Source organism: Cynoglossus semilaevis, chromosome 17 (genome assembly GCF_000523025.1).
Source record: "Cynoglossus semilaevis isolate Cse_v1.0 chromosome 17, Cse_v1.0, whole genome shotgun sequence".
NCBI lineage: Eukaryota > Metazoa > Chordata > Actinopteri > Pleuronectiformes > Cynoglossidae > Cynoglossus > Cynoglossus semilaevis.
Genome location: NC_024323.1, coordinates 594,141 through 611,023, shown reverse-complemented (window position 1 = coordinate 611,023; position 16,883 = coordinate 594,141). Strand labels below are relative to the sequence as shown.

General features: G+C 37.2%; 2 protein-coding genes across 2 annotated transcripts in view; both read right to left on the bottom strand.

Annotated features, from left to right (window-relative positions):
* mmd (monocyte to macrophage differentiation-associated) overlaps positions 1-4,837 on the bottom strand; it is an 8,911-nt gene extending 4,074 nt beyond the window's left edge. Inside the window, exons 1-2 of the mRNA XM_025064738.1 lie at positions 4,283-4,837; positions 588-669 (exon numbers count right to left, since the gene is read on the bottom strand). Of these exons, the coding sequence (XP_024920506.1) occupies positions 588-669; positions 4,283-4,320 (120 nt within the window). The 5' untranslated portion in view covers positions 4,321-4,837. The remainder of the gene's footprint in view (positions 1-587; positions 670-4,282) is intronic.
* Positions 4,838-7,409: 2,572 nt separating this feature from the next.
* On the bottom strand, positions 7,410-10,577 carry tmem100a (transmembrane protein 100a). Its single transcript, XM_008329162.3, has 2 exons — positions 10,305-10,577; positions 7,410-8,471 (listed from the first exon to the last, which is right to left on the bottom strand). Exon 2 carries the CDS (start codon positions 8,406-8,408, stop codon positions 7,896-7,898), a length of 513 nt encoding a protein of 170 aa, XP_008327384.1. The 5' UTR covers positions 8,409-8,471; positions 10,305-10,577; the 3' UTR covers positions 7,410-7,895.
* Between the last annotated feature and the right edge of the window lie 6,306 nt (positions 10,578-16,883).

Genomic DNA, 16,883 nt, shown 5'->3' with positions numbered 1-16,883 from the left:
TATAGTATTGCCATTCTTCTAAAAAAAAAAAAAAAAAAGATATGAATAAGTCCAGCCCTAATATATATATAATTACACACACACATAAATACAGTATATGGGCATATATATATTTTACTCACATCGCGTATCTGGCAATATAGTCTAGTCCACTAGTAATTTAATGAGCATTTAGCTCTCCATACATTACCTTCGTAGCTTTTGCTAATAAAGAGCACAGAGTAATCAGCTGTTCTAACAGCTGACTGGCAATTGTCAAATGGATTGCAAGGGACTGTAGACTGATTAATATTAAGGACAAGGGCTTTACCAACTCTAAACAACATAATTTGGAGTACTATGTTTGTTTGTTTTTTTTTAATTCCTCACATTTACCCATGTTAATGATTCCATCTTTTGATCTTCTAAAAACTATATAAAATTTGTGGGGGTTTTTTTTCTGTTCTGCTGAAATAAGGAAAAACATAGAAATAATATAATAATAATAATAATAATAATATTTATTATTATCAATAATAATATACTAACAATGAATGTGCAATCACTTTCATTTTTGTTATGATGCCGTTTTGTTTTACAGTACTTACAGCATGAGTGTAGCAGTTAGCAGCATGCTCGTAGCAGGTTGGTTGGTACCGACAGTTGGCAGTGGCTCGTCTGTTCATGTACCTGAAGTGGAATAAAAAAAATAAAAAAAAAACATCAAAATGTAACAATTAACAACGACACAGATTGTTGTCTTATACTGTAAATATTTCATGACATAACAAACGCTATGTAATCTTTGCCATCATTCAATCAAAAGAAAAACTATAATAAGGACAACCTTTTAATGCCTGACAGAATCAGACAATGAAACTGCTAATGCGGGAAGAAAAAAAAAAAAGAATACAGGAGCCCGGACCACAGGTGTTGCAGAAAACCTGGTGACTGCTAATACATCAATGTCAATGTCAAAGACATTAACTGGGTGTTGCAGAAAACCTGGTGACTGCTATTACATCAATGTCAAACAGGAAATGAACTTTTAGATGAATCTCGAGCAAAGAAACAGGACAGTCATATTAGCTATTGGCTAATTCCTACTTGGATTGTCATCTGATAATATCCATCCATGGTATTTTATTGATAGCCGTTTGTCCACAACAATCGAAACAGAGTTTATTTCATGTTTTGTTTCTTTCAGTCATTTGTCTGAAGAACGCCCAGCTGCACCTTTAAGGACTTCAGACCTTCATACAGGTTTTACTAGGATTATACAATCAGTCATTTTTAAACTCTGACGTTGACCTGACAGATTGGAAATTAACCCCATAACCAAGTTCTCGAAGAGATTCAAGAGAGAAGGTCCCCATAACTAAATGTAATAAAGTCTGCTATTTGTGTATATTATTTCCTTCCAACAATCCAGTCTAGCTTGCAGTCATTTTAGTGACTGTGCCAAAATAAAACAAGCATTTTCAGCTTTAAAGGACATGAACTGGCAATACTTATTCATACATTGCTCATTAGCTCTGTGGTCAATCAGAACAAAAGTTGCAAACGTTAAATGTTTACTTATCAGGCAACAGGACAAACATACTTTTACTGGTTTCAATGTTTGTTTTAAAGGCCCACGTGTACAAGTCAAACCGTAATACTATTTGTATATCAAAGTTTATTGAGTATAGCTTTAAATTCATTCATAATAACAATGCTATTCACCGTAAAAGTGAATTATACCGGTAGTTTGACTTTTCACTCACCTTTGAAAGCTGTTTACTCTCTTCATTTTCAGCGGCTTTGGTTGAATACCCAAACTGGGTGAATACCCCTGCAAATAATAGTTTCTACGTAACAAAATAAATTAAAGTGCTGTTTTAACAGCAAAAGAAACGCTAGGCCTAGCATTAGCTAACAGAAGCTAACTCTCATGGCTGCTTTGTTGAGGCAGCGGCAACAGCAGTGACAGCAGCAGCGTCCAGTCCCCGTTTCAGCCTTTTTCTGAACGCCATTCTGTGACAAATACATCTGTTGTCTGACCTGCACGTCTCCATAGGCACAGCGAAAGACGAAAGGAAAGAAGCAACCAAATTAAAATACGCTGTAAAACAAAGCACTACTATGAAACCGCTCCCCCACCGCGCAGCGGCTCAACATGTGGTTTTGACTGACAGCGCCGTCTTCCATTTAGAATTAAAGATGGTCGCCTTGGACGTCAGTGATGTGATGCACTTTATTTGAAATTTTAAAAAAAACAATTCAATAGTATACGTTATTTAATCACTTAATATAGATATGGCAGCGGAAAACTAAATGGAAAATTTATAATGTGTCTCAAAACAAACAGTTTCAATGTCACCAACTCTGTGACGTAAGTGGGTGGCTATAACAATACTACTGCGTCTACCTGTGCAAGTATCAAGCGGTTGCCTGTTCATTCTGTCAAGCCCAAGAGCTAAGATTAGCTGCTCATTCAGCATAGCAATTGACAAGCATGACCTATGAGTAACCATGTAAATACTTCAGCCACAATGGGGCACACGGCCAGTGAGGCTGTACAGCTTTTGTTCATCTACATGTTGTAATAGCTCCACCTTCGCAGTTGGGGCAACAAATAATTACATAATAATAATAAATCTATAAATAAATAATAATAATTATTACTACTACTAATAATAAATCATCTAAAAATAAACTGAAAAAGTCAGAAGTACGAGGAATAGCTGATACCAACGTTTTGTCAATATCCGATATGCCAATTTTGCCCCCAAAACTCCGATATCGATATGTGTTCTATGTTTTACAAGCGACTCTATCTCTTATTTCGCAAAACCCAGGAATTGCGTTATTGGGTTTTTATTATCAGAGGGGAAAAAAATGCTAACAACGCTTAAACCCAGGAATTGCGTTATTGAGTTTTTATTATCGAAAAAAAAAACCCCCCGCTAACAACGCTCTTGGAGACATGACATAAATATGTTAATATTTACTAATAGTAGTGTCTGATTGGGGTCCATTAAATGGCTCGATACTGTGCAGGAACACATCTTTGTTCCTGCTTTAATTTTTCCACCACATCGTCGATTTAAAGGTTGAATTTAAATGTTTTTACATTAGATGCCTTTCTTGGTGCATGTACAGTAGGTAGATTTGAGCACATGACCTACAGGACACCTAGCTACCTTACCAAAACTGGTGTTTAATGGCATACAGTACCCTACTTCAACATCAGCCATCTTGCTCCCAAAGGAAAACAATTCCTCTGGATTAAAGAACTATTAAAACTTGCTGTCAGTTTCATGTCAAAATATCATTCATATCACTTATTGAAGCATAGTAATTAACAAAGCAGATCTAGAATCAGACAAAAAAACAAACAGGACACAATAATATAGATGTATAATTAAAGGATACCTTTTTCGAAACCGTGACAGAGGGCGCGGAATTGCAGTGTATTACAATTATATCAGTATTTTTATTAAGTAAAATTTCCAAATTTGAGTCGAAGCAGTATTCGCATTCAGTTTCAATTTGCGTCGTACATTCATTATTTCTTCGCAGCTAACCCTTCCTGTTAGCCTCTGACCCCGTTTCTTTAGCCTTTGCCCATGACTTATACCTCCTGTGACAGAGATTAGATTCCTCAACAGCACACCAGGAGTTATCCTAGTCCTCCGCTCCTTATATACCAAGAGGAATAACGCTACAAAATGTGTGCAAATTGTACGTGTAAAATGCTTCACATGACTCTTCAAGTGTGTTTCATTCCTGTTGATTTCAGATGTTCTAGCCTCAACTATGATCCTACAGATCATAGTTTCATAAAGTTCCAGCCATCGGATATAGCCATTTTGGAACACAAGATTATTAAGAGTTAGTGTACCATCGCAATGTTTTAAATGCAGGCATAAGAGGCTTTGAGCTGTAGCTGCTTTTACGACTGCAGCAGGTTAGTTGAGTGCTAAATCTTATCGTCAACAAAAAGGGATGGACCAAAAAACAAACTCATAAAATTCAAAGACCTTACAAACCTACCTAGCCTTCTTACTGAAGAACAGACCAAATGTTTCCAGGCTTTACTTTTCAAATAAAAACAAAAAAAAATCTTACTTTTATACCTTATTTTATAATAGTATTTAATGGCAATTTTGTAAAAATTACGATCTGGTCTGGCGATTTGTAAAATCAAATTTTGTAAAAATTACGATCTGGTCTGAAGATTTGCAACGACACCTGCACGTCAACTGCTCTTCTTCTCTCCCACTTTTGCATCGCTTTTGCATTTTACCGTTTTACTCACCTTCCAAGTTTTGTCCTGCGCAGGTCCAACCCAAGCATTGTTTACGTAACAACAGATAAAGTGACAGTACGTGGAGAAAAAAAAAAAAAGGGGCAAATATGTGCACCGAGTGTCCCCTTCACACCATTGTGCTCTTCTTCTCTCTGAAGTCTAAATTTGCTTGCTCGTGGTAGGTCGTAATCATGTTGCTCATGTCCCACTGTCCTATTTGCGCTGGCGAGCTTTGCATCACCACCAGTCGGATAGGAGACTGGCTTGGCTGTGGGTCCGGAGCGTATTCCTTCGTAGGATCTTTGCCCCTGCAGTCATACATTATACAGGAAATCAGGAAGACCAGAAGCAAGATAACGTAGCTGGCGATGAGGATGCAAAGGTTCAAAGTGACAGGGTCGATCTCCTGGTAGTTCTCCAGAAAGCCCATGGCACCTCTGAAGGCCCTGAAAGGCCTCAGTCAAACAAACAACTCCGAGTCGGGGCAACCCAGATGGTATCAACAGCCAACTCAGAGAAAGAAGAGAGGGATTTCCCGCTTTCTATCCCCTTTTCAATCTGTCTCTCTACTCTCCTCCTCCGCCCCCCCCCCTCCTTTCCTTTCCTTTCCTACCTTCACTTGTGACTCCTACTTGATTTGTGGCTTGTGGTAAAAATACTTTAATCCCTGCAGAGCCTGGATTTCCCTGCTGCCTCAATGAATTGTTTCACATTGTAAGATCCAGCTGAAAGTCTGTCAATTTGACGTCACCTAAAAACATTCATTACTTTGCGTTTTTTTTGACGTATACAGAAGTGCATGTCCCTGTAAATTCGGAGCTGTGTGTGGCGTAATCTTAATCTTGATTGTAAGTGTGGGATTAAAAAGCCATCTGGCCGTGCACAAAGCCAAAGAGCATGCGCTACATGCAGGGCAGAGAAGTCCGAGCATTTTCCCTGAATCTGCAAGCTTATCTGTTTTTGTCTGGACAAACAGGGCTGATAGATTACATCAGTCTTTGTCCTTTGAACACCAGAATACCAGAATCCTCTTAGAGATGGGATTATCACAGTGGACAAGAACCTTGCCTTCTTCTATAATCTCTGCCCTCTCATGATTTAGAGTGTGCGTTCATATATATATGTATACTCTTGTTTTATATTTAGGGCCTTTGATGGGATTGCTTTATTTTTTTTATTTTTTTTTTAATGATCTACTGATCATTAAAAAAAAATAAAAAAATAAAGCATGTTATGAAAAATATGATCTTATTTTTCTGAATCTCATTTTTGCAGTTCTGAGTAGATTAGAAAACATATGATTAGATTAGATTAGAAAAGATGGAGAAACAAAAGGATAGAAGTATAATAATAATAACGATAATACAAAAAAAAAATCAATTAAAACTAACTAAAATAAATAAAATAAAATAAAATACTATAAATGTTGGGATCCTTTGTTCCTAACAGGGACCAGTATTTCTGGCCGTTTTATTACAGTCATAGTACAGATGAACTGGTTATTTGTAGAAAGGCTAACGTTACAAGTACCCGTAGGTCAACTTCAAACAAAAATACTACACTAAGTAAATGAAAGTGAAGCGCCGACCTTAACAACTGACTATTAATATTAACTTTAAAACTCTCTTTAAGTCATATTTTTGAGTGTTGGCACCAGGGAAACAATGGGACAGGTCGAACCGTCCACACCTGAATTTGGGGCCTTGTGCAGGTCGTATCCAAACAAGTGTGGTAATATAACAACGTAAGATGACCATTAACTTTGAATTGAATGAATTTAATAACGTTTAACCCATTTTCCCTTTAAGATGACCATTAACTTTGAATTGAATAATGTTTAACCCATTTTCCCTATCTGATAGAATACGTATAATAAGTGTGAGGGATTACCCCTCTTATTCCTCAGTGGGAAATACGAAACTAAACTCTCCAATTTGACACTTTCAAACAGCCTGTAGTGGGAGTGTATTTATAGTTAGCATTTGCGTCGCTATGCATTCCTGTGTCACCAGACACTACAACTAAATGCTTTCCTTGCGTCAGAAGAGAGGCTATGACACAAAACACAGATACACACACACACACACACACACTTCTAATCTCGTAGGACTCATCGCATTGATTCGTATTCGTTTACCGTAGAATCTGCTGATGTGGAACTTTAACACTGTTCATGTTTTCTTTATGTACTTCAAGGACCTCAAAACATATACATAAGCCATTAGGCCGCTAGCACAATTCCTGAAACGTACAACTCGGCGTTCTTAAGGTCTGTCAGGTTAGGGTTAAAAACGTGCGCCTGGAGTCAAACAGGTGCCGTCCTTCTTCATTGTCTTCGCTCTGTTACGCAAACACTATTACAGTAGTATACAATGTTCCTCACCTCTGATACACTACTTATAAACAAGAAAAACAATTATTGTATTACTATGTTTACAACATAGCAATAAGCCCCGTAGTTATATATAAAAAGATAAATATACCGTAGAATTAAGTAGTGGCAAATTTCAAGAAAGAAAGACAATCAACAAAAACAGGCTTTTAAGGGTCTTTTAAAAAAAAAAAAAAAAAAAGGAGGAAAGAGGGAGGCAGGTGTGGGCAAACTTTTTGACTCGTGGGTCACACAGTTGTCCTAAAATTGAGCAGAGGGCGGGGTCAGAGGCAGAGGAAAGATGATAAAAGTCATGCAAAAATGCTAAAATGCTTTTATCATTTTCTACGCCATCTATTGGGGAAACGTTGATATTGCAGGGAGAAGACAGAAGTATAATGACAATATAAATAAATTATATAATTTGGAAAAGTTTGGCAGGCCGGATTAAAAAGCTGAACGGGCTGTATGCAACAAATTTAAAAAAATTTTTTTTTTTCTTTCCTGCTTCGGCGCCCCTGACCGAAATTGGAATGCACAGGGGAGACTTAGTGGACTTAAAGTCCGGAAATTACGGTAATTCTTGGTCTTTTTTTTTCCATTTCTATTTGTCAGATACTGGAATGCAAAGGTCTGTTACAAAGTGGCATGTCCATCTTTATAACTGACCTCCTTTGTATGTCCATTAGTTGAACGTTTTCTTTAAACTGAGGTCCAATGTTTATGTAATAAAGGTACATTACAAAAAAAAAAAAAAAGCCAATGAATGAGCCAAATGAATTTTAATGTAAGGTCTTCTTAATTCTGGTCACGATAATTACAGAGCCACACTGTCCAGCGTGTCTTAAGTGTAGCCTCTTTGTCTGACAATATATGATACAAGGATGATATTGTTAGAATACAAGATATTAGTGTTCCTTGTAAATATTTTGTGATGTTTCCCTTGCGTCTCACCAAACTTGACTCAGAACATAAGTTCTCATTTCGGTTTCTGTCACTACCAGTCATATGCAAAGAAAGAAAAGCAAAAAAAAAAAACAAAGATTTGTGCAGTTCGATAATGCAAAAAAAAATATGCATTAAATAACATAGTGGTCATTCATCTTCATTATTATAAGTTTCTTTCCGTTTTGTTCTCAGCTCAAACGCTTGCACAACATCTGTCCGGCTGTCGATTGAAGATTCCCAAATAACGTCTTCAAGCTCACCGTTAATTGCTTTGAAAGATGCTTGGAGCATTATGTTTGAAATTTAGTCGGATTGCTCCATCTCTCCCTGGTGGCCCAACACCAAAACTACGTCAGAACCAGAACCATTTGACTTTGCAGCTCCTGGATTCAAGTGAAAATGTTCCTGACTGGCAACCAGGGCGGTTTGGCTTTCTCGTCGCCGCTCTTTCTTTCTCTCTAGATTTACCTTCCAGCAGATAAAACTGGATGCCAGGAGCAAAAATCCAGCGGTGAGGAGCACGAGGCCAATGTATGAAATAGTGGATCCATGTGAGTTGAAACTGTATGCCACGGCAGTGACCACGATACCTGCGATCAGAACCACTACCCCGAATGGGACAGTGCAGCGGTAGCAGGATAGCTCCGTTCCCCCAGTGGCTGCTGTCAACTGGACTTCATTGACCAGGTGAATATTTTCTTTGGTCACGGATGTCGAAGCGCTTTCACAACTGCTCGTCTTCTCGAAGTAGGTCGGAGTTTTCATACAATTCGGCTGGGCATCTTCTGGCATCACAGGATTTTGCTGCCTCCCCATTAGAGCAGCCCCAGAAGGTTTTTCTAGGTGTTGCTTCGAAGCCTTTTCGCAATCTTAAAGTCGCTGTGAAGGAAGAGACGAAGAAATTTGAAGTTAATGCTTCATATAATATAATATGTAATATTTGACATAAAGTATCTATACCTTCATTCAAGTATGTAGTTAATGTACTTCATGGAACATTATGCCAAAAATATTTCTTATATCCTCTACTATATATTTTTGTTTTGTTTCAAAAGTTATTTTTTGCTAAGTAAACTGAACTAAGTGAAACGCAGTGCTTACAGTACTACTAGGTACACATACTTCATTGATCGGCTCACAAATGGCCCCCCTTAAAGACATGACCATTTCTTTTTAAGGAATATTACAATACAATACAATACAAAATTAAGTACAATACAATACACAACCATCTGGCAACCAACTAAAGTTCAAACACTAGGTTTATGACATATACATGTTTTCCATAGTCTTGCAATATTTTAATATTATACTTACAATATATTACCCAATGAGCATTCGTGTTAAAAAAAACATGATCAGTATTGACCAAAATAATTATGATTATTACTGTATATAAGCAGTTACGTAAAGCCCTTCTCAGGTCCATCCAACAGAGAAGAGTTCAGATTTTTAAACTGGTATGTAAAGAATTTTTTTTGTTTTTTATTCTTTATTTATTTTATTTAAATTTTTTAATTTTTAAATATTTTTAAATTTTTAAATATTTTTTTTAATTTATTTTATTTATTTATTTTATTCTTTATTTTCTTTATTTAGCAAATAAACCTGAATCAAAATGTGCAAAACATATATAAACAAATAATCCGCCTACTAAAGATATTGATATTGATATTTGGTTATTCGGGAATTTGTAAAAAAATTGACTTAAAATAAATAGTGAGACAAGAAATGGCAAAATTGTGTTTCATGGTCCTGCATTCAAAACTAAAGGACAGGTCAAACAAAGTTTGTTCTTTGTTTGATCAGACCAGTTTCAAATTAAAAGAAAATTAATTCAGAAATTAAAAGTTCCTTTGATCACAAACATTTTTAGAACTAGACTTATTATGTTATTGTTAAGCTGGTCAGTTGCAAGATGCTTTGACGTTATCTGCAAAAAGGTCAGTTCTGCAACGTCTCCAGTTTACGTTGTGCACTCAATTGCTTCTTTAATTAACAACACAAAAACCTCTGCACAGAGTTGGCATCCACCTACTTGACCCGGTCAGGGGGATCTGGTCAGGACGCTGCACAATCCACTTGGCCCAGAACATGCTGAGACATTCCCCAGGAGAACACAGCATATGACATTACAAGCTCCTCAATGAAATACAAGTAGCTTTGACGTCACAAACAATTTCACAAGTGCACGTCCACCGCTCTAGCCCTCCGCCACCTCCCACGTCCCCCATGTCTCAAGCCTTAAAACCTGAGATTTAACTCGCATTGAGGTGTCATTTTGTACCTTCTTTTGAGGTCTAATGTTAGTTTTTAAAGGTATTTTTTAAAACAAATAATTTATAATTTAGTGCATGATAGCTCCAGAATACTTTTACCACACTACCATACTAATATGACCTCAAATATGACTAAAATCCAGTTAAGTGTTTTGTGTATTCCAACAAATGATAATAATAAAATATGACTAAAATCCAGTTAAGTGTTAAAAAAGTAAAAAGAAAACAGGATACACATGGTGTGTTGCCTTAACTGTTGCCTTACTGGAAACAGGTAAACAACAATTGACTCATTTTTATGATGATTAATATAATGATTATTATTAAGCTTTAAAAGGAAAGCGTTTCACCATTTTTGGAAAATAATAACGACTGGCTGCAAGAAAACGTCTTATATTAGAGAAAGCATCAAAAGTAGGAAAAGGTTAGTTACCTCAAAACACCATGGCGCTATTTTCCCTGTCCGATTCTCTCATAATAATGACAGACATAAAATAAAATTTGGCTGAATGATAAAAACAACATTCAATATATATATATAATGAAAATAAAGTCCGAGTTTTCAGGTGTTTTCTTTCTGCGGGTCTCGGAAAAAAACGTTTCAAGTTCAGCGGTGAACTTCACAGTATTATCTCCTCAGGTCTCTGTCAAGTAACGAAGGCGAGAGTCATTTAGCGGTGAGGAAACCTCGACTTCCGGTCATGTACTTCAAACTTGGACCCCCCAGTTTTCGCGAGCTCACCACTGAGCTCCTGGGTTTCTAGCGTTCGGCACAAGTAATTCGTTGAAACGTCCTAACTATCGAAGCAGTGTTGGTTAGTTAACTCAAGCATTTTATTTTGAAGAGAGCATTCGGAAGTCCCTCTCGCGCGCTACCTTCTCTTTCGTTCTTTCTTGTGTACGGTTGCCGTAACGCTACGCTAAGAGCTGTAGGACGTATGGCTGGAGCTGGACGAATTAAAGCTAAAGAGAAGGGCTTTATGGGTATATTTCTATATATCTAAAAGCTAAAGAGAAGGGCTTTATGGGTAAATTTCAATCAGGGGATTAGTCGAAAATTGAGCATTTTCTACCGACTAGCGTTTTCTTCCGACTTACCGTGAAAGCGCTCGAGCTCTTATCTAATATATGCGTTCACATTTAGAATTTATCAGTGAAATAAAACTTTTAGTCAAAAACTTTACACAGTAGTATTTAATTCGCAGTCTGCTGAAAGTTGTTGTTACAGTTTATACCAATGCGGATTTAATCCCAATAATCTCCTTGGTATTATTTATTTGTAATAATTTCTAGAGCTGCATTTCAGTGTACATATTGTGTATAACTTTGGTTCATCATTAACCACGTTCAAATATGGCACGTGTTAATTTATTGTTTTATATACTGTGTAAAATACCTTCAAAGATGGCAGAGAAAAGCATAATTATGTAATATTTGTACGACATTTACCACAAGTTACCTAATTATCTAGGCCTTCGATATTTTATTTTTAATCTCACCAGGTGGTGTCGCAATACTGCATCTCTCATTTGTAATGGAGGACATGAATAGAATTTCTTTAAGCCAAAAGAGTAGCCAAAATAAATGGCAAAAAAACAAACAAACAAAAAAAAAACAAAAAACAAAGAAAATGTGGTAAACATTGCTATGCAAAGTAATATATATTTTTTAAAATTTACGCCCTATATTTTAATAGTAAGTAATACCTAAAAATTAGCTAAAAGAATGGTACATCTTAGTAAATAAAGTAACGTGTAGAATGTCTTTAAAAATATCTGAAAGAATACCAAATATGCAGCAGAAACAAAACAAAAATATATAAAAATATGCAGCAGAAACAAAACAAAAATTTATAAGAAATATATGTATATATATATGTAAAAAATATTTTTGGCATAATAACTATGTACTTGAATGAATGCCTAGATACCTTTTGTAAATTATTACTCCAGTAAAAGAGGAAGCATTAACTTCAAATTTCCACTTGAGTCAACGTACAAAAGTATTTGCCTTTGTACATACACTCAAGTAGTTAAAGTAAAAGTACCTTGATGTGTTTCCACTGAGTTTTTTTCCAATAGTGAATCACCGCTTCTTAGACTCCTCTTAGGGTTAACCAAGGTGTAAGGAGGCGTCAGTCGCTCCTGCAGGTTATTGGAGTGGGTTGCCAAGTCCACATTAAAAAGCCTCAATTATCCTTTTAACACCTTGAAAGTGATTTGAATACATGGCTCCATTTTCCGTCTGCAAACTTTGGCTCATCCTATCCCTTAATAAATAGCTTGCAGATTTATTACTATGACTAACCCAAGATCTCACACCCCCAAAATATATCATTAGCCCTTACCACGCGAATCAAATGCCAAACATGTGCTGATATGCTTAAAGTGTAATTTACTGTAAACGGCAGAAAAGTGAAACGAAGAGAGTTTGGGTGTTGGTTTCCAGAATGCTTTAAATGCAGAGACACGTTTGCCCAGAAGTGGTAAATAGCATGATTGGCACTGGCACGGTGCAAAGATTTAGCATCGTTCCAAGATAACCTTGGAATGATGGTGCACATAATATGTTTGGCTGATTAATGCACATAGCTCCATGGCGCAATATGATTCAATTCTTACAATATACGGTTCAGTGACCACTACAAAGTTGTAGTCATATGAATTATTTATATTTTTTTTATTTGAATTGCTCATCATCCACCAGCACTCCCCGTTGTGATGAACTGGTAGATCCGGATCAACTTATTGCACGTTCTGATGGTACTAATAATCAGAGGTGTGTACTCGAGTCGCATGACTTGGACTCGAGTCAGACTCGAGTCATCAATTTGATGACTTTAGACTCGACTTGACAAAATGTAATGAGACTTGGAACTCGACTTGGACATTAACATCAATGACTCGTGACTTCACTTGGACTTGAGCCCTTTGACTCGACAAGACTCGATGCTTTCTCCAAAACCCAAAAGTGATCTGTGTAAATATATTATTATTTTGTTTAAAAGGACTAGAAAGGACTCGAAACAGAAATGGCAGGACTTGATGGACTTGATTTGACACTTTTCAGTCTTGACTTGGACTCGACTCGGACTTCGCCCGTCTTGACTTGAGACTTGACTCGGACTTGAGTGCAAAGACTTGAGACTTCCTTGTGACTTGCAAAGCGACGACTTGGTCCCACCTCTGTTAGTTATCCTACAGATAATAATGATATAATGTAAGATAAAGTTGTGTTCTCGCGAGACAGGTACTCAGGGCGGATCTCATCCACCCCCGGCGCCTTTCCACCGAGCAATTATTCTGCAGTTGCAAAGGCTGACCACTGTATGGCAGTGTTGGGTGATTCTCAGGCGTCCGCTGTAGAGGCTTATATGCAACACTGCCATCAAAACCTATTCTTTATCATAGAAAATGACATTTTCATAGCTGTCCACTGTAGTGACCGTCATGCATGAAAGGGTTAAGAAAACATAGGTTTCCTCCAGCCATTCCCCATCTGCCAATCCCCAGACGTATGTATGTCCATAAATGTGGAGACAACATTGTCTTCATCAGACAGGGAGGCCTTTTGTTTTCACTGACAGCTGAGTATTGAGCATGTGATGGTTGTCCTCTTCAAATGTGTACACAACAAATCAACCTCTCCCTCTTAAGCAGCGCCTCTTATTAGGCGTAATCTGTCTGGTACCCCTGTGTCGGAAGTGCACAAAGAAGGTCGGCATCTCAGCCAGCATAAAAGTCCTCTCAAAACTGTGACTCTGAGTAAGTAACGACCATGCTAACGGCGCCTCAGGCCAGGCAGTGGGGAGCCAGACAGCAGCAGGAAGGCTGGCTGGTTTGAGCCCACCCCGCAGGAGGCCCTTTGGGGAGAACAGTAGTAACAACTGTGAGGACGTTGGACACCTCCCATCACGTCCCATTACCACCAAGTCCCACGTGAAGCCAGTGAACCTCCACCTACCGTTCTTAATCCTCGTGTCTCCTCTTTGGATCTCTTGCAAATAGCTTCTGTTAAAAAGGCTTACGCTTACAAATAAATACGCCTATTAGTACGGATTCAAACATTTTCATGGATAGATAGATGGATAGATAGATTTTATTGGGAGTTTCCTTCAGGAAATGATAGCTGCGGCAGCAGTTGAGCACTATAAACGCGCAAGAATAAACGTAACAGGAATAGTTGCGCACCATCAGAAAGATTTTTAAGGCTTGTTATTGTTGTTATTGTTATTAGCCACATTGGTATACATCATTAACCTTTTGGGCCATTATTATTTGACAGCTATTCTGTGTTTCATGTATATTACAGTTACAGTTTTAGTCTTACCTTCAAAATTTTTCCACATATGGCTTGAAAGCGAGGGATTTTTTTTTTTTTTTTTTTTTTTTTAGATACCTAGGTATTTATACTATCTGTCATGTCATTCGCATAGAAATTAAAAACAAGCATCTGTCATTTTTATGCCCAAACCACTGATGTTAAAAAAGGGAATGAGCGGCGTTCTAATACAGAACCCTCTGGCACCCCCTTGTGGACAGTGCCTATATCTGAAAAAAATGCTCATATGTTGCAGACTGAATCCTTTTACTGAGAGTAGTTTCTGAAATACCTGATTCAAGTCTATGCAAAATGTCGTGGTCAACATTGTGTAATGCTTATAAATAAAAATCAATAAGGTATAGTGCATAATGATGTTAATAAAAATGCTGATTGGTAGGGACTAATAAAACCAGGTCCAAAAGATTTTCCGTGTTCTATAAATCTCTAAGAATTCTACAAATTTCTTTGACTGAGTCTTTGGAGTTTTTTTTTCTTTTTTCTTTTTTAAAGTCCTATAGAGACTCAGCATCGTTCATACCATATTGTGTAACAGTCATATGACAGGTGCAGTTCACTGAGCGTTCAGTGTTGCCAAGATACACTTTTTCATTCTGCTGTATGTCGAGGTGAGCTAGCGTAAAATATTAGCCGCTAAATATTGGGGCGTATTTCCTGTTTTGAATACGTTCAAATAAGATACAATGGTCGTATTTGTTGTTGTTGTTGTTGTTGTTGTACATATACAGCAAAAATGTGTCAAAAGGAGTTGTAGCGCTTTAGAGATTCTACCCACAAATTTGAAAGGTTGTGACTTACAGTAGGTCACCTGGGTCAGTGGTCCTAAACCCCCAGGCCGCGGACCTGCACCGGTCCGTGGGTGGACTTTCGTTATTTCAGTTTTATTCATCATCTTATTCTGAACATTTTGTTTTATTTTATAAAATTGGATTCTCTCCGCTGCATCTGTCTATTACTCACGCTTAATTTTGCAATTATATACAGTAGTTACTTTCAATGGTCTTGCATATTTTTTTTTCTTCTGTAAATTCTTTACGAGACATAAGGACAAAATTCGAGCCAGCAATTGTTGATTTTGATTTTGTCAGGAATCAATATATTAGATTAAATAGGATTAAAGAACTGAAAGTATTGTATTTTACAATACGAGAAGTTGTACTGTACCAAATAACAAAATGAATTATGAATAAAAATCAACAATTTGAATTTATTTCTTCATTGTATCATTCACTACTTCTATTTTTTTTTTTTTTTTTTTCCATTTCACTAGCAATATTTATTTTGGTGAACCAATAAAACTGAAATGAAATCCAAGTGAAATCCAAGAGTAAGTTGTTGCTTAACTGCACACAAGTTATGATAATTTAAGATCCGGTATCTGGGACAGGGCATTCAAATACTGCAGTCTTAAAAAAAAAAATCGAATTTTATCCTCACATGATAATACCTTTTTAATAGTGTATTTAATTCTAAGATATCCAAATGAGAAATATATGTCTACGACATCTCTATCTTCTCAACATATAACCCTGTACTGCAAACAATCCGGAGGTGGATCTAATATTTGGGGCCCATCACCACGACATTGGTAGCAGCAGTCAGTGCTGTGTTTTGAAAGGGTTAATAGCAGACAGTAAAGTGAATCCAGATGTGCTGTTATTATTAATATATCTGATGAATGGGAAGGTAAAATTACAGGCGCCAGCCAGTGGGGCCCTGCCACCCAGCTCAGCTCCATCAGTCGGCTGTCAGGACCTTACAGAGTCTAGGCGTCAGACTGTCAGGCGGAAGGACAAGTAAAAGACATTTTGCCAACAGACAGTCACTACCATGACCTGGCTGTCCAGTTGTGGACAGAGGTGTAAAAAGGCTAACTCATGAACATAATTCTTTGTTAACATTCATGTGAGCCTACTGGTTTCAGATGAAATAACCATGACCAACAAGGTTAGACATATTGTGAACAAATGTACTGGGTATGCACTCAAAATACATAAAAACAAATATGTAAATATAGACATTGAACTATTTTTAAACGTATAGTCATCACTAAATGCCAACATTACATAAACAAAATCGTAATGATCTTAGCTTTTGCTCGCCAGAACTTAACCATAAAAATGACTAGAAATTGTGTAGCCAAGTGGTACATAGCCTATAACCAAATCAATCAATTAGTTAGCCAAATGTATAAATAAGTAAAGTTAGGCAAATAGTGTCTCCTACAGCTAACTCTAGTGTCTCCTACAGCTAACTCTAGTGTCTTCTAGAGCTAACTCTTGTGTTTTCTGCAGCTAACTGTATTGTATCCCACAGCTAGCTCTAGTGTCTCCTACAGCTAACTCTAGTGTCTCCTACAGCTAACTCTAGTGTCTCCTACAGCTTACTCTAGTGTCTTTTACAGTTAACTCAAGTGTCTCCTACAGCTAACACTAGTGTTTCCTACAGCTAACTCTAGTGTCTCCTACAGCTAACTCTAGTGTCTCCTACTGCTAACTCTAGTATCTCCTACAGCTAACTCTAGTGCCTTCTAGAGCTAACTCTTGTGTTTTCTGCAGCTAACTGTATTGCATCCCACAGCTGACTCTACTGTCTTCTTCAGTTAACTTTAGTGTCTCCTACAGCTAACACTAGTATTTCCTACAGCTAACTCTTGTGTCTTTTTCCACCC

Coding starts and splice junctions, on each gene's coding strand:
- tmem100a (XM_008329162.3), bottom strand. CDS start 8,408: ATGGGGAGGCAGCAAAATCCTGTGATGCCAGAAGATGCCCAGCCGAAT.